Raw genomic sequence first — 18,479 nt, 5'->3', positions numbered from 1 at the left:
GCCCTGTGAATTCCTTAAAACCAAAAGCGTTACATAAACATAAAAGAAGAAATTAAAAAAACGTCTGATGTGGTGTGCTGTAGTTACCTTCTTAATTTTCAAAGAGATTTCCAACAGAAATCTCTATTTGGGAACGGCAGTGGAATTTGTGTCATCGTGACCAAGCGACTGCAGGCAGCAAGATGCTCCCGAGGCTCTGCAGTCATGGTCCCCATGGAAACCAGACTCAGATATTGTCCTCCGCTCGATGGAGCACCAAGTCGGGAGCCTTTTGTGCCTGATGAGATTTCTTCCACAACCTTCCAGCAACAGACCCTACAGCTTCCTCCTGACTCTTTCCTAATTGAGATGCAAATTAATCTGTGTGGCTGATTACACTTCCCTTACAGCTCCTGACAAGTGCAGCTGTAGCCTGAGTTTACAGACTTTCCAAAAAGTGACTTCAGCTGTCACTGCTGGCAAGACGCTGCCCCAGCTTCCCAGCATCACCAGGGCAGAACAGGGATGAGTCCCTGAGGGTACTTCACACCCTGCCACTGCTCCAGCACAAGCACCACGGATGCAGCACCTCATCCCCACAGAACCACTGACACCAGATGAAGTGTTTCATCCATTTGTAACCACACTGGAGTCCAAACACCTTCAGCTATTGACCCTTAGCAGGAATGCTGCCTTTTAACATGACCCATGTGCCAAAACTGCAAATCCTCCTCAGCTCTGCCTCACTCTGGCCTGCAGCCCTCATCCCAACTATAGTTATGACTGGTGTGTGCTAAACACTTTGCCAGGAACATTGCTTTCTATTTCTCCCTCTCACTGACATTTTTTGAGTTATTTCCATCTCCAGTCCAATAATGGCACTTCCGTTTACTGTTTGCACTGCTGGGTCTGCCTCCCTCCTGCCCTGCTCGCAGCAGCTGGCACAGCGGACACCAGACCTGAGTCACTCACCCTCTGGGAACTGCACTGGACAGGCCCAAACTCACATTCCAGCTGTTGGCTTTAGGGTATCTCAGAGTCTGCATTATCTAGGGAATGAATTACAGATAGCTTTCTCTCCTGCTCCACTATTGCCCCAAAGGGATCTGCCCACCACATCCCCTTTGTGCCATTTCAGGAGTTTCTCAATCCACTTCCATTTATCAGACAGAGAAGTGGCAGTTGATTCACTATGGACAGCACAGGTGCGAAAGCAGACACAAAAAAAATTGGAAAAGAATGTGGCAAGAGATGCTGCCTCACACCTGTGCAGAGTAGTACCCTGTGCTGCAGTGTCTGTGCAGCTCTGTCACCCCAGGGATGCACAGGGACCCTCAGGGAGACCCCCTTGGACAGCAGGAGCATGGTGAGCTGGTGACTCACAAAAATGCTCAGCGCCAAAACATGGAGGACTCCAGCTGAGATTGAGGGGCTGGGATAGCTTCATTCTTGTAACTGCTGCTACTTATGTCCATTTTACTACAATGTTACTTTAGTATTAAACACTAAGAAACAGATGGATTAAGCTAAATTCTGCACAGCACAGTTTCAGGAATTTTTTAGATTTCTCTCAAGAAACAGAAGAAAACATAGTGAGCCTTCACTCACCTGCCAGGCATTGCCACAGTTTGTACAACCACCACCATTTGCTTTACAATGAATAAACAATTAGTTATTAACACAAATCTATTTAAGCTCAATGCTACTTTTAATTTCCGATTACTTTTGCAAAGAATACTGGATAACATTTATTTATTTTAGTTTAGTTAAAAAAACCCTAACAAGTACTTTGAGGATATTTCATATTTTAAAAATGTGTATCTTTAATTCCTAAATGTTCTTTCAAAGATGAAAACATTTCACAAACTCTTTCTCAAAGTCACATGATTAGAAAAATACTCAAATCAAATGCTCCCCAGAGAAAGCAAAGTGCAATGAGTGTTTGTCCTGAGGTAAGTGATGTGATTAGCAAAACAAGCTATGAAAGCTATGATGGCATTATGAGAACACCCCAGCATGGGTGCAAACCCCTGCTAACACAGTGGGTCTGAATAGCACCCAAGAACTGCAGTCTGTGTCACGACTCCTGTCCCAGAGAAGCACATCCTCCAGCTACCTTCCAGCCACTGGTGGAAAACAGATTCTGAAAATGCCCAAACACAGGCGTGACTGGAAAGAAACTGGAATTTGGGACCTGAAACATCTGTATCTGACGACAAATCCCATCTGTCTTATTAATGTAAAGAGTCCAAGTAAAGTTAATTGGAGAAGATAAGAGCATGGCTGAGCTCTGGCTCAGCCAGACATACACAGTCCACAACTTCTATCAGTATGAAAGAAAGCTGGGGGTTACCATTTCTCACAGATCAAAGCACCAGTGCCAAGCCCAAGCCCAAGCCCAGCAGCAGTGAGACAGAAGCTGCTGGTGAGAGACTCCTGAGATGCTACCATTCCATTTTGAAAATACTGGATGGCAGCTGGGTGTGAACCACTGAGAACATCCAGCTGGATGCAAAGAAAGCTCTGACCTTTGCCAATTAAATCAAAACAGGAAGGATTTTCATCCCAGCCTACCTCTCTGCAGGATGGTGCTCCAAGTGAGAACCCTACCAAGGGGAGTCTTGCCCCATGGAGAAAGGATACAAGCTCTGGTAGAGTGGGATGAGGGACTTGACGGCTCTGCTGGCATTGATGCATGTGGCACAGATCAGGCTCGGCAGCAGCTTCGCAGTCACGATGGCGCCGTTGAAGAGGGGACCAAAAAATGGCACCTGGGTGTCCCAAAACAGAAAAGCAGGCTTCAGAACTACTGCAGGAGACCGCTACAGCATTTTGCCATGAAAAGTGTGACCACATTGTCTTCCACACTAAGACCTGCAGTGTGACATTCATCTCCCAAGCTGCTGAGTGTTTAAATACCCCATGACTGCCCTCAGCACACTACACAGACACATACACGTCTCAGAACATTCTGCTGGCTAATACGAGCTTGGTACACGTAGAAACTGAGGCCATCTATGAATTTGCAATCAATATGCCTTTGGCAATGAATATTAGGAGCTGTTTTCCATCTGGGATCCCAATAGGAGACCCTGATTCACTGGCTGAATCCAATACTGCCAGGAGGCTTTGCAAAGACGTATTTACTTCAGATAATCCTCTATAAACTCCTTCCATGGACTTCATAGAAGAGAAAAAAAATTTGAGGTGGTCCAAGATAAGGAGGTGTGTGGAAGGCAGAGGAGATGGCAGAACATGAGCTCTCTCAAGGGCAGGACATAGGGTTGGGACAGGCACAAACAGGCTCAGACCAGTGGGTCAAGGTGCCCAAATGCTGTTCCTTCAGGGCCACCTCCACAGGAAACCCCTGTGTGACATCCTCTGGTGACCTAACGCTCTGCACATAAAGACCACACTACAATCAAGAGATGCTTCCTAAAAGTAAACCATGTCCAGAACTGCAGACACAAAACAGACCTGAGCCTGACAAGACCAGAAAATGTTGATGTTTAAATGCACAACTTTCAGTACTTGCAAGTACTCAAATTCATTTCCCTCTCAAGAGACTCAAAATGAAAAAACAACCCCCCAGTTAAAGCCCTAGACAGAAGCCAATAACAATTATCAATATTTAAGCTATGTATTTTTCCATCTGTACAGAGGCTTATCACATAAATAAATACCCTCTATTATTCTTCTCCAACTGCTTGTGGGTGACTGTAACAGTCATTCAATAAATGGATAAAGGGAATAATATAAATCCCCTGCATCTAGGGAATTCCTCTAATTAGAAGTGGCAATGAATTACAGAAGAAATTTTGGTTTAATGTAACATCTGGAAATGACAGCTGTCTCTGCACACACTTACTCTGTCACTCCTCTACTTAAAGTAATTACCCACCCCCCAGTAAAACAGAAAAGTGTAAAATGTTTCCATAGTGGGTTTGCCTTATTTTCAATTTTTTTTTTATTTACTGCTGGCATTACTATCCAGGAAGTTGGAAGGAGAGGGGACAGAGGAAAACCAGTGCCACCAAAATGATAACATTATGGAGCATCAAGTTTTGCCTCTCCAGGCAGTAATGTTTTTAAGCAAAATTTTTATCCTATGCACTGTCTAGAAGCATTGACAGCAAGAGAAAAGAACGCAAAAGTACAGATAAGGAGGTTAAGTATATACTAGTATTAAAGTGATACCACCACACAAATACCAGACATGTAAAGTCAGATGAGCAGATGCTACTGGGGCAGGGAAATTCCCTGCTGGGCTTTTTAGACAAGTACATTTTGCTTGCAGCACTTGAAACTACAAGTTTCACACCTACAGGAGCTGGGGAGTGAGGCAGACTTTCTCACCACTGCAGTACAGAATTTACAGATGTAACCCAGGGACAGGGTGTGTGTATCCTAGCCAGGGAAAGCAGTGGCAGAGCTGAGGGCTTTGGAGCCCGCTTCGATCCGAGCGCCACACAGCCAGACTGCATGCACACAGGGCTCAGAATTATTCAATCCCAAGCACATACAGTGGTCTTTCCAAGGGTCATTAAAGTCAGTGGAGCTGCATCTTGTCAGCTTCCCTCTGCATGGGGGCTCTGCCCTAACAAGGACTGGGGGGAGGCCAGTGGAACGTGCAGGGTGCACTCCACACTCGGCTCCACTCCGAATCTGGCACCCAACACCCTGCCCAGGAAAACAGGGCTTCGGTGGCCACCGCAAACAATCAGCCAGCTTTGACAGGAATCAATTAAAAAAAATAGAGGGAAAGATCCCCTTCTGTGAGTACTCCAAATGTCACTGCAAGTTATCCGTGAACCAAAAATTAATATTCAGCCTACTGCAAACACCTGCTTCATTCCAATTTCCTACAGCAAAATCTTTATTTCTGTTGTCTGCAGTAAAAGTAGGCAAGGTTAAATAAACCTTCTGAGCACAAAGACTTCCTCTCTTCCTCAAGCAGCACTAGTTAAAAGAGTGGGAAATGGGTAAATTATTGTACCAAATGGCTGAGAATTAATCTTTGATGATGAGCTGCAATCTAACGAGGCATCTGTGTCCCAGGGAACCCTCAGCATGTCCCTGGCGGTATGTGCAGTGTGGAGCTTGCCTGGCATGCTTTGTCCCCTCTCACAGGCAGCTTTTCCTCTCATTGTTCCAAATATCCTCGTGCATCTGTGACGCGTGGAATGCATTCACACTAACAGACTTACTATTGTCTTCCCTCCAAAGCTTTGTTGGGCAAAGACTGCAGCACAGTTCCTGATAATTATATTGCTTAATTAATCAAGACAAAAAAATTTGCAAATCATTGCTGTGTTGCCAAGCAGGGAGATCAAAAATGAAAACAATACAAGCTGAAGCAATATAAGTAACAGCTATCTGATCAGAAATTCTTCTATAATGAAGCTATTAATGCTAAAGCGGTAAATGTTAACATTGCTCCAGGTGTCTCTACTTGGCTGCAAACAAAAAGGCTAACATTATGGATATAAAAGGCCAAATGTTGCCATGGATTCTGTAACCTGATAGAGAGGACAGCCTTTTCATTCGATTAGGGAATGCAATTTAAATGCCAGGGACTGAAGCCAAACAACAGACATTTCTCTCTGCAAGGCTCGTTCATTCACCCTGGGGTCAGTAGCTGGTGAACAAAAGGTCAGCCACACTTGGCCTGGAAATGTCTGGATTAATTTTATTACATTGTAATGGTTTGTACTTTAAATGTAGGGATAACACTAAATTTCCAGTTTGCTCTTATTCTGGCTGCCCGTCAGGTGGTTTTGACTAATATGTAAGATTACACAGCTTTTCTTCACTATTCCAGAGAAGTCTCAAGCATGTTCCTAACACTAAATTCTAATTTCCCCAATGGAACATTAAAAAAAGCTAAAAGCTAAAATGCTCAAAACTAAACCGCACAGCTCAACACCAAGCATAAAAAAACCCCCAGCAACCCACTATTAGAAAATGTTCAAGTTTGAAATGTCTACTGACAAAGCACTGGTTGTCAATATCCAACAACTCCATCATGCACAACTCAAAAAATAGTGTCTACACCTGGTCAATATGGGATATGATAGAGGCATTTACCACAGTTGGCTATTCCTTTGGACAAATATAAGGCAAAGGGTATTTACCACAATGACTACTTTTACAAAGTATATTTTATGCATATTTTTGCATCTATAATGTACCAGATGACATTTACTGAAGTGGCTTTTTCACACATATGCACAGATGTACATACACACACCTCTGACATTTTGCAAAATGTGTGAATCACCCATACTTTGTTTGATGACAGGATGTCCAATGTCTGCATCATCCCATTCAGTCAGGTGACCATGACAGTCCCACAGATGTGTGAGGTTCTGCTTGGTGCTGTGTGTACAGAAGTGACCCAACATCACACAAGGAACTCAAATCATGAATCGTTTTGCTTTCACTGCCTCAGAGAACATTCGCAATTGTTTAAATACTGTTCTTTGCCCAGTAACTTCTGTGGGTTGAGAATTCTGGAGTATTTCACTCAGCGCTAACTATGGCTATAAAATGAACGAGCAATCACTCTGATCACGATGAGTAAGTCCAGTTTTAAAGTTAGCTCATTTCTCAGCTTATCTCTTACCTGGCATGGCCAGACTGATTTCATACTCTCTGGGGAAAAAAAAAAACACCCCCAAACTTTAAACCACTGAGCCCTGCTTAAAGCAACAGAACTGCTGTTCACTGGCACAGCACAACAGAGCCAGTGAAGCACCTAGAACGTACCTCGGGTTTCTTCATTATCTCAATGAAGAACATGTGGTTCTTCATGGGGTAGATGACAATGAGGACGTCCCCGAAGTCGGTGGGGATGATGCCCCTGCGATAGTTGCGGGTGTGCTCAGACCACACGATGTGAACCTCGTCATTTCCCAAGTGACGGAGCTGCAACAGTAAATTGGCTCTTTATTAATCTGAGTGATAACCACACTGCATGAAGGGTCATGGTTCACAAATTGAATTACAATGTTCGATAGCAGGAATATTTCATTACAGAAAAGTTAAAATATTGTTTTTCTCCAGTTGCTCATGAAAATATCAGCTCAATAATTTGCTTCATTTAGAACTCATTGTTGTCTGATGGCTTAATTAAGTCATTATCAAACTAGCCATTAGCACGATATGTAAATGTACATTACCTACATTGATTTAATATGGAAAACTGAATTACTGGAACAAAACATTAACCAACAGAGCATTGTATTCCAGCTAAAATAAGGCAGCTGTCACAGAAATATGAAATGCCTTGACTCAGAATGTCAAGAAACTGCCTGTCATGAACCACAATAACGGAATTTATTATCCACAAACATCTCCTCACTTGATTATGTCTGGAGGAGTCTCCTGCCTGAAACGTTAGTAAAATATCTGGGCACTGTGAAGTACAGAAGAATGGGAAATACTGTGGGAGTTAAACCTTTTCATTTGGAGCAGAGCTACATGAAATACGGACAAAATTTAAACATGACATACACAGAAAGCATCTGAGAGCCTGTGTATGTGTGTGTGTGTGTGTGTGTGTGTGTGTGTGTGTTTGCTCTGCTGCTGGAGGAGCTAGAGGTGATCTAACAGATGGCAAAAACTATTTGGCAGTCACGTACAAGCCTCACACAATGGTTTCAACTGTAAGCTTTAAAGTTAAAATGTAATCCACACACACAATGACAGCTCCAAGCATAAAGAGACTTTAAGTCCCACTTAAAGCTTAAAAGACACCCCCCCTCCAATTTGGTGCTACGCCCAGAACAATGTGCACAACAGACCAAACAAAGAAGCCAAAACAAAGCTCTGCTACTTCACTCTGTGTAGGGGGAGCGAAAAAAGGGAAAAGAAGGTGGTGATTTTCACTGGTAAATACACAACTAACCCCAACAAGCTTTGAATCAGCCTACACTGTGCTGATGAGTCTTCCCAATTCAGAACCAGGCAGTGCCTTTAGAAGGAAAAACTTTCACTCCTACATATTGGTGGCAAACTGGACCTCTCAGTCACAAGAGAAATGTCGCAAAACCAACATACTGTGAAAATTTTTTAAAAGTTACAACTGTGAACTCAGCTTACAATTCATGTTCCAGCAGAATGAAGTAAAGCTCAGTTCCCAGAAGGATTGAGATTCTCAGTTAATTTTAAAATAAACTGAAGATAATAATTGTGTTTTATTTACACCCATATAAAGGTGAATAAAGGTAATTTTAGCTCTGAAGAAAACATGAACCTTTTTTGTCTTGGAAAAACACAGCAACATTTATAATACTATTACTAGAGCTTCTTACAGCATGTACAAAGCAAGTAGAAATTGCTGTTCTTGTGGTCACCTTGATATCTATGCAGAAGCTTAGTAAAAACAAAGCAACACACAAGAAAATACTCACGTTGGTAATGTCACAAACTGACATGTACCAAAGGCAGCAGGAATTTACACATAGGACAAAACCTTGATCTCACTCTCTGTGACCAGGTGCAGCCAGGTCACCTCCAAAGTGATTAGAAGTGAGATGTCAAGTTTAGTTGCACATACGCCTAAAATCCATCTGGGTGAGCAGATCTTGTGCACAGCAGGTCCCAGATGCTGAGAATGCCATGCCAGGTTGTCCCACTCCAGGATGGGCCCAGCTCAGCCCAGCTGAGCTCAGGGAACCCCCGCCAGGGATTTGGAAGTGCCCACCATTTGCCAGCTGAGCCCAAGCCAGCTCTAGCACTGGCTTCCCGGCACAGAGAGCCTACAATGGTGGCATCCAGCAACCATTCTGCTGAAGGAAGCCTAACAAATAAATGTGGACATGAAATTCCGTAAGGCAGTTCCATTGCCCAGGTGTAGAAGGAAATTCACAAACTCAGCTCAGCTCTTCTGAAGAAAAGGCTCTGTACTGCTGTGCCTCCTATGGCTTCTGGTGTGAGAAATAGCACATACTGCTATAAAAACAGCCATCAAAATATGTCCAAATACTGCTTGATGAACCCTTTTTAAGATCCCAAGGAATTGTTCTGATAATAATCAAACACTTTGTACTAATATTGCACACTTCAGAACAAAATGCAGTGAAGAAGGGAACTTAGCTGAACCAACACTTGTTGTGCTCATGAGTCTGCCACAATCCCCAGTGTGTGCCAGCAACTTGTTTTAGAGCTTGAGTTACTGCCCTTGTTTTGAAGCTGCACGTCCTTAAGCACCACAGTTACAAGGTATAATGTTACAAAGAAAACACTGGCATTAATCAAAAATATTTGTTGAGAGGTAACTCCATTGATAAGAAGGTGTTACAATAATCTCATCAGTGACAGTAAGCTAGCTGCTATTTTCCTGTGTTGTTTATTCAAAAGAGCACCTGTGAGGCAAACTCAGTGCCCTGAAGGACTTCAGCAAATTGTGCTGAAATGTCCAAAGCCCCAATGTGTGCAGAGGCAGAGCTTCAGGCTGTGCTCCCCACGCAGTTTAGGGGTGGGGGGAAATAAAAAAGCTACATTAGAAAAACCCCAAAGCAGACATGAAATCAGATTGGTTTTAAAAGCAAATCCCAACACCAGTCTGGAGCAATGGCTCTGCGCACAACAAGGGAAGGCAGCTCTGGCACTGGCAGCGTGTCCTCCCCAGTGCACAGGAATTTTCAGCAGGCACAGGAATTGGCCCTAGTCTCGGGACACAGCCCCAGCCCCAGGCCTGGGTCAGCGCCGCTGTCCCTGCCTGGAGCTGTGCTCTCCAGCCCCGGGCAGGCAGCTCCATCTCCATCTCCATCTCCATCTCCATCTCCATCTCCATCTCCATCTCCATCTCCATCTCCATCTCCATCTCCATCTCCATCTCCATCTCCATCTCCATCTCCATCTCCAGCTTCAGCTCCAGCTCCAGCTCCAGCTCCAGCTCCATCTCCAGCTCCAGCTCCAGCTCCAGCTCCAGCTCCAGCTTCAGCTCCAGCTCTGAGCGGACAGCTCTGGGCCTGGCTCTGCGGTGGCCAGGCTAGCAGGCAGCACTGACACTGGTCATGGTGCACACCTCCAGCATGACCTCCTTTCCCTTCTAATTGCATTACACAGCCAGCTGGCTCCAGAGAGGAGTCGTCTGTTTGAGTGAAGAATTCCTGCTTTTGGGGAGGCATGGCTGCTACTTTTGCTAAGTAACAGTGGGGCCTGACATCCCCGTTGTCTGGCTGACTGTGTGTCCATCCTAAATTCTAAGTTTTATTTGTAAATTAAGCAAGAAACTTCCTGCCAGAGCAGGGCTGCCTGGAGACTGATAATGTGTGCCTTTCATTCCCTTTCACTCTCACTGTATCACTGCCAATTTGTTTTTCTGCTGCTCGCCAGCCCGAGGCCATAAAAGCCTTGTAAGACATAAGAGCAATTATAGTCCTGGAGTCAAATGAATTGGACAAATCCAATAGCACAGCTCTGTCCCCACTCTCCAAACCCCTACAGCAGTCAGATTAGCTGCTAAAAATCTAATCTAGTTGCAGCTAACAAATTTCTGCAGCAAAGGAGCAAGAGTTCAGTATGGGGTTGCAACCAGATTTCTGAATTGAAAAAGTTCTGCTCTGACAATGGAGAAGATGAAATAAATCACTGAGAAATTCGACAGCACATCTTTAAACCATTAAGTACAATTTGAGCAGAAAAAACCAGGGATGGTAGGATGCCATTCCTGGGATTGATTTTCACTCTTTGTGCCAGAAGACAGGCAGATAAAGTTTGGAACCGATGATACTGAACCCTACAGCAGCAAAAGAGATCAGTTGAATTTTGTTTACTCCACTAGGAAAGATTTCTGCTGGGGCCAAGACTTATTTGGAGAGGGGTTTTTCTTCCTTTTTTCTTTCTTTTTTTTCCTTTCTTCCCTTCTGAATTAGCAATATAATGTCAGCATATACCTCAAATAAAAAAATGCAGGCTGCAAACAGCTCTACTGCACAAAAACAAGGGGGCAAGCTCATCCCCAGTGGAAATGCACTTATCCTGAGAAATTCATACCAGAACTTAATTTATCCTTGCATTCAGTAAAAACAAAGAACCACAATAACATATTTAAATAAAATTACTACATCTGCTGAATTTCACAGCCCCCAGAATTTATGGCCTTGCTATGGCTCCCCAGGGCAGCAGGTGGTCAGTCCTTCTATTCAGCTGGGAGTGTGCTGACAGGGATGAAGCCTCTCTTGGTCTAAGGAAAAAGAAGCAGGGAAGAAACCCCAGCAATCACAGAGATTTCAGACATTAGGGGAACCTTAGATCCCAGAAGGAGGGCAAGAAAAAAGAAGCTGTGGCCCCCATTGCATCCTGCTTAACTTCTCTCCTCCCAGCACCACTTTCCTATATCACCAGGTATGGTTGAGCTGTAGGAGCAGGAACTGAATGAATGCCACGGGCTTCCATCTTTCTCTCTCACACTCCCATAAAACAAAAGCCTTGATGGCAAGAAGTAATAAATATTAGGTAAGAAATAATCCTTTTAACCTAGACATTCTGCCTCAACAATGTGGGGTAAGAATCTAAGCCCAGCGAGTTGTTCACCTTCCAGAAAGTGCAGTGCTTCTGAAATACACCTATTCTCCACTCACAGCTGCAGGTCTGTAAAATCTGTCAACAATCCATGCTGATCTCCACAGAATTGCATATTTGCTCACAACAGAAGCTGCAACAAACTGAATGAAATTGTTGTGTGTGGAACCATGGATGAGAACACACTGAAAAGCCCTCTGGAAGTCATCTGGTCTGAGCCACTCTTGCAGCTCCTCAGGCCCATGAGCCTGCTCAGACATTCGTCTTTCACTGGAATTTCTAGTTTGATCCCTGCAGAGTTCCATTCCTAGAGCAGATCTCAGTTTTTTTAAAAAGGTCTTGGAGCAATTCCTTTGCAGTTATTTTCTGTAGACAGCATGTGCTGGAGCTGGCCTGGTTTCCTGGCAGTACAAAACTTGGAGACTGGCAGCTACTAAATGCTTTTGGTTTCTGTTTCTCACACAGAAGAAATTCTCTTAGAGCAAACACAGAGAAGACAAATAGAATAACAAGAGCCTCAGAGTCTGTGATAAACCCATCACACAGATAAAAATAAGGAGAATAAGTGGACTGTTTGCAGCTAAACACCATTCTTCCCCTTGTATCTTTGCCACACTGTGCTCTCCTCTCTCAGGTGATGAATTACTCAACAGCCAGACCATATCCCAGTGAATCTGCCAGGCTTCCACAAAACCAAGGACTTGCAAGGGAAGGTTAGACAAAACAAATGGCCACAGTTTGTGTAGGAAAACTAAATCTGAGAAAGACATGGCAGCAGTTCTCAGACACGTGTGAGTGTGCTGCAAAATAATCTGCCCTTCATATCCATGTGAAATAGGATAAGAATCAATGGGCTTAAGTTGAAGCAAAGTAGCACTACCAGAGATTTTTTCATGGTACAAGAAGTGGAGCATAGGAATATGGAATATGTTGCCTAGGGCAACTGTAAATCATTAATCACTGGAGTTTTGGTCTAGCAGCTGGACAAATACTGGTCAGGAATAATAAAAATACAAACAGTCCTACACTGGTATGGTCACAGAGACTCTACAGCCCTGTCCTACACACCACTACCCCACTGCTCCATCCTGAAGCACTCAAGAGTACATTTTTCCATAGCCTTGCTTCCATGAAGGTAGAGAGTTACATACAAAAAGAGAAACATGTAATTTTTTTTTTAATGGCAGATATCACAATGAAAAAGACAAGGTCTGACTTTAGTACAAAACACTGGGCAATTTTTCAGAACCAGAAATCAGAGATTCCACCTTTATATTTCAAAGAAAAGCACACATCATTCTGAAACCAATTGGATGGCTGCTGCAGCATTACTGATGCATGCTAACAACCTCTGCAGGACAAGTTGCCCATGTTATTAAAAAGGCAGAGATTTCATATACCCTAAAAATCTCTGAGTCTAAGCAGCAGCTGGCAAATAGCATACTCTGAAATTGCTCCTCAGTAGGAAAGACAAACAATTAAGTACCAATACCAACAGAATTTTAGGATGGGTTCTGGCTGTCTGAAGCAGAGGCTGCCCGTCAGACTTGTGCCTAACTGGCTACTGTCTTGAACTCTGAGCTGGCTGCTTGGTGCGAGTTTGTGGGCCCCAAGTTGGGCAAGTCCCTGGGGGCTCCCCTGGCAGGGGGAAACCTTCCTGGAGCAGTTCTTTGCCAGGAAAAGGAGATGCACATGCACAGGACTTTTTCAATCTTCAGCTTCTTGCTTTACTGTTATCTTATCATGACTTCAGCACACTGTCTGCATGCAGGAAAACAGCACAAAAATGGCTAACAACCTCATGTTGCAAGGCCTTTTAAGTCTAATCAAAACAAAACTACCCAATTAAGAAGTGACACCTAGATTATTACCTTTTCTAACCCAATAACACCCTTAACGACTCACAATGCGGATTTTTCTACCCAATTACAAGATACCACCCAAACCCAAGAAGAAGGAGGAAGAAGAAAGGAACTTGAAAGAACACCCTGTACCCTCCATCTTGTATCCATCTACAATATGCTAAAAATCTTAAAACCTAAATTTCTCACCCATGTGAAATACTAAACTACTCTCTATGATCTATTTCACACTTTTGTAGTTTCTAGTTTACTTTGAAGCTTTGGAAGCTTTCTCCATTAATGAGGGCCAAAGTCAGTGCCTTCCTGGGAGTCAGAGCACCCCAGGGCAGACAGAGAGATATTCCCCTTGCCCTGTGTTCCCACAGCTTGGGTTCCTAAGCCTGTCAGCCCTCTTTCACTTCGCTGTTCCACACAGGACGGTTTAATGATGCTGCATTTGGTTGCTTTTTTCTACCAACCTACAGCAGTTTTGGCAGGCAGACAATGTACAAATGAAATTACTGCTAATATTATTACTCATGGTGGCATTTGAAGCTACCATGGAAATGTTAATTGTGTTTCAGAACACAGAATTTAGATGCCATTTAATTCAGCTAACCCAACTGCAGAGCACCATGTGGCAATGCAGGGACAGCCTGCCAGGGCTGTCAGCAAAGGTTGCTTTCAGTTCAGACTTCTATGGAAATGGTGACTGCAGTGCTGTGAAACACACTGGAAAGCCTTTACCTTTTTGGTCAGTGAGTCGTCGGAGTCGGAGGGCATCCTTGTGGACACGTGGAAGATGATCTCCACAGTGGAGGTGGCGTAGTAGGGTGCGGTCTGCCCCGTGCTGCCGTTGCGCTGCAGGCCACCCATGAACCCACCATGCGTGGACAGATCAACCTGAGGGAGCCAAAGGCAAAAACAACAGCCATCTGAAAACACTGACGCATCATCAGGATTTGCTTCTGCATCAAGATTGATGAAATCACTACCCTAGGTTTCCATAGCCATCCCAGACAAAAAGAAGTCTTCCCCTACAGCTCTACAATCTTTCCATTAGATCTGTCTTTCCCGTGCCTGTATTTGACATTTACTAAAAGTAAATCTCTCTGAACTAGGTTCTGAGTCATTATCTATCCAGCTATTTTACCTTCCTTCAGCAAATAGCAGCAAGGAAACAACAGCATTCTGTCACAGACTGTTGGCTAAGGGCTCTGTGGGGCTCAGAGGGCCCACTTCCAGGAGCATCACAAAAGGCAGAGAGAGAAAACCAGAAAAACTGCGGAAGAAACTGAAGACTTGTACAGAAAAAAACACCCTTTGAATAAATTATTCCTGAAGTTTATTCAGAAGAAACACCTCTCTGAAGTCAAGCCTGAGTCCAAAGGCTTGTTTGTTTTCCCAACAGCACAGCCTGAGGATGCTGCATCTCGCTGTGGCACTTGGATCCTTAAATGTGACATGCAGCTAATCTGGATTTCCCAAACACAAAAATGTTCATGGCATTTAGATTATGACATACCATTTTGACAAAGCAAATTAAATCACACATGTCATAAAGAACCCCTGTGCTGAGTGTGCTCTGAACATGGCAAGAGCTAAAAGCAGCTAAGTCATCAGTGTGTAGCAATTTTTTTTTTTTTTTGTGAGTTAAAAACTGCATAGTGCCCCCAGCAACAAGGTAGCTTGCCTAAATTATGGGTGTTACCTCCCAGCCCAGCCCAGCAACAAAATCTTCATAGGCCTGGCTTCCCCTGGCATTGGCCAGGATGGAACACTTGTCCTCCTGTCCCTCAGCGATGTAGAACACAGCGATCTTGTGAGTCTCACGACTGCCACAGGATGGAGAAAGAAATCAAAATTAAACAAGCTTCAACTCAAAATTATTTTTCAGATTCCCCTGCACTCCAAACACAGGACAAGGTGCCCACATTTAGCTCCATGTGCCGATTCTTTTCTGCACACAAATACATCACTCACTTTCAGATTTCCCCCCCTTTTTTTTGCCACTGCAAAAAACCTCACTGCAGAGACACCCCAATTTCTAAGAGCAGAGTCAAGCCTGGTCCTCCTACATCAGCCACAGAACTGGTGGCCAAATTCCAATTACAGGGTTAATGACTCAGATGTGTGCAGCACTGTACAGACATCGAGGTGGCACAGGTGCTAATGGGAGTATAATGTGATCTACAGAATTTTAATTACAGGGTGATGACATACAAGGCAGAAGAGGCATTATTGACTTTCAAACCCTGGGCAAAGTTTTACAAGGCTGAGAGGTTCAGTTGGCTTATCTGAAAACATGCAAAGCACATTTGATGTGGAAATTGTTGGGACAGAAGAAACTCAAAACACTGCAATGCTGCAGATGTTCTTCAAAAAGCTCTGTGTCAATTAATGAAAAAAACCCTGTAACATGCAGAACTTCATTCTGCCACCTCCTGGCTGGGGAGCACTTCTGGGTGGATCACCCCTCAAAGTACTTCTCCTGACACAGGGATCGCTCTGTACAAAATACCATTTTGTATCAGCTGTACCCAGGTCACAATCAATTTGTTTCTCTTCCCTCTCAGCTAAAGCAAACTTGAAAAAAATCTCTTATTCTTTGCCACTGATTTGGAGTTCTCTGTACACAGAGAATGTGCCACTGCAGGCGGCTTCTCCATTCAGGCTGCAGAACTCTGGAGAAACAAACAGTCCAATTTTCATACCAATATTTAGATTCAAGAGGAATGAAGTTTTGGTTCTGGAGACTCATTCTTCCTTGGGAAACACTAACCTTATCAGTGTTCAGCAGACATCACCTACCATTGGCGAGAATCCAGATTTTTCAGTTCTCGCAGCAACTTTGAATTTTTCTTCAGCAGATGAAAGCTTTTTCTAAAAATAAACAGAAAAAGTTTGAAGGCAAATGCAACACAGTAGAGACACAGTCTTTCATCATCTAAATAGCTAAGAGAACTAACGTGATATGATTTCTTACAATTATTGTTATACACAATCTATTGGTGTCTATTTCAAATAATCACTGAAGTTCAAAACTCTGCTCTTACCCCAGCTGTGATCCTGCTTTCTTAAGTGTGTCCACATTCAGGGGCAAAAAGTGAGAAGAGTACCTAAGCACGTTCTGGATCCTCTCTTCCTACCTTCTATCCCAGGAGTTCATTCCCAAGTCGTTCAGCAGCAGCCGACAGAAATAAAAGGAGGCTTGGGGTTGGGCAGGAGGTGGTGGCTCTTGACGGGCCATGCTCATGCTGCAGTCTGAGCTGCATTTCAGAATGAACTCCCTTTCCTGGGCGCTCTGCTGCAGCAGGGCCTCAGTGATGGCACGCTCCTGCTCAGGGCTCATCCCGCAGGGCGGTGGTGTTGGCTCATTCAGCTTGCGCTGCGGGTGCAGGAGGCACTCGGGGCTGCTGCTCCCGATCCTCTCCAGCAGCTGGTCCAGGGCGTCCTCTCCCTCCTCCACCTGGGAGACATCATTCTGGGAAAGGACATGCTGCTGCGAGTCACTGGAGATGACAAAGGCACCACTCGTGCTGTGCTGTGGCAGGCAGCCCTCCAGAGGCCCGTACAGGATCCGGCCATCCCAGGAGTACTTCCCTGAGATATCCCGGACGATCACCCGCACGTCCGAGGGCGCCGCTGCTGGCTCAGTGCCCGCCTTCTTCTCGGCGGGGATTTGGAGGTAGGAGATGAGAGTGCTGTCGTTAAACACAAACAGCTGCAGGTTGGGGCTGCGGAACACTTCTGAGCACAGCTCAGAGGACTCCACGTAGGAATTGTCGTGGTTCTCGCTCAGGAGGCTGTGGAGGATGGCGGGGCCCCCACTGAGCGGGTAGTGGCTCAGGTGATTCACCAGGTGAGTCATGACCATCCGCGCTGTGAGAGGGATCAGTTCCAAATTCCTCCTCCTCTTCTCTGAAACCACCAAGGAAAACACAATGGATCAGTAAGAGCACCAAGAGGCAATACAGAAGGAGCACCTGCAGATTTCTGCCACATTGCAGCAGCTTGCCCTGTGTGGCATGCTGATCCTTCCCGTTCAAGGAAATATTTCCAACAGCTTTCCAAGAGATCCTACCTGTCCTGTCGCTATTGGACACAAAATGAGTATACAGAAGCTTGGTAAGTTCAAAGGAGAAAAAGAGACAGTTTTATTCGAACATCTGGTATTCATAGAATTCTAAAGGTGACTATGGATTGGAGAATGAAATTGCCACCTCTCCAACTACACTGTTTTGCCTTCAATGCAAAACAATCATTATTTATATGAACAGTGTGTGAGAACTCCAGTAGAAATATGTAAACATTATCAGAAGGTTAAAGAAGTTTTATGAGAACTTTAAAACTTTCAAAATAACTATAAAAGAAAACTTAGCACTTTTAAAAATCAGGGCAACACCCGTCCCACAGTTTTATTTCACCACATCCCCACAGCCATCAGAGCAGGAGGGTGACATCGCAGAAAAGCCAAGGAAAACCAGAGATATCACTGCAAAGCAATGCTCCTCCATCCCTGGCAGGTGGGAAAGTGAAGCAGGGAGAGAATTCCTGGATGCTCAGATGGTACCCTCAGCACAGGCACATCCATCAGTTATTTCATGAAGTGACTGTGCTCTGAGCTACTGCTGTGCCTCCACTTCTCCCATGGTAATGTTGCTCCTTTTATAGCCAGAAATCTCCTCATTTCTAGGTTTTTTCATATTCAGTGTAAAACTATTTCTCTGTGGTTTACAGTGTTTCTTCCTCCCTTTACATCTTCTAAACATAAATTTGTTCTAAGGAGCAGCATTGGCAATGAACTCAAACATCCTATCACAGAGGCAGCTGGAATTCATCCAGAGAGAGCCGTGCCTGGAACACTATTTCCCACTGCTGCACATATATGCTGGCCCAACCCGCATTCTGGGCACACCCTTACCTTCAGCCACAGTGAGCAGGTTGCCCAAATCGGTGGAGGAGGGACACTGGGCTGGCTCTGAGGAGCTCCTGATGTTTCCCAGTGGCAAGAAGGGGTCATAGTCAGAGGATGAGAGGTCGGCCAGGCTCAGCACATAGTGGTTTTGCTGCATGTAGGTGCTGGAGCCATTGATGCAGCAGTGCAGGACCTGCGGGGACATGGAT

The 18,479-nt window shown here is 44.5% G+C and overlaps 1 protein-coding gene across 3 annotated transcripts in view; it reads right to left on the bottom strand.

Moving 5' to 3' along the window:
• Nucleotides 1-18,479, bottom strand: part of RALGAPA2 (Ral GTPase activating protein catalytic subunit alpha 2) — a 94,487-nt gene that overhangs the window by 30,634 nt on the left and 45,374 nt on the right. For 2 of the 3 annotated variants that reach the window (XM_021543322.3, XM_077782009.1), the window contains exons 32-38: nucleotides 18,277-18,463; nucleotides 16,502-17,273; nucleotides 16,164-16,235; nucleotides 15,064-15,187; nucleotides 14,100-14,255; nucleotides 6,748-6,906; nucleotides 2,623-2,750 (exon numbers count right to left, since the gene is read on the bottom strand). In XM_021543322.3, coding sequence (XP_021398997.2) covers nucleotides 2,623-2,750; nucleotides 6,748-6,906; nucleotides 14,100-14,255; nucleotides 15,064-15,187; nucleotides 16,164-16,235; nucleotides 16,502-17,273; nucleotides 18,277-18,463 — 1,598 coding nt within the window. Of the gene's footprint in view, nucleotides 1-2,553; nucleotides 2,751-6,747; nucleotides 6,907-14,099; nucleotides 14,256-15,063; nucleotides 15,188-16,163; nucleotides 16,236-16,501; nucleotides 17,274-18,276; nucleotides 18,464-18,479 lie in introns of all 3 variants that reach the window. The other variant, XM_077782010.1, reaches the window with a different exon arrangement.

This window comes from Lonchura striata, chromosome 3, assembly GCF_046129695.1.
Source record: "Lonchura striata isolate bLonStr1 chromosome 3, bLonStr1.mat, whole genome shotgun sequence".
In the NCBI taxonomy this organism is placed as follows: domain Eukaryota; kingdom Metazoa; phylum Chordata; class Aves; order Passeriformes; family Estrildidae; genus Lonchura; species Lonchura striata.
The sequence above is the reverse complement of the archived record's forward strand: the minus strand, read 5'-3'. Positions and strand labels throughout refer to the sequence as shown.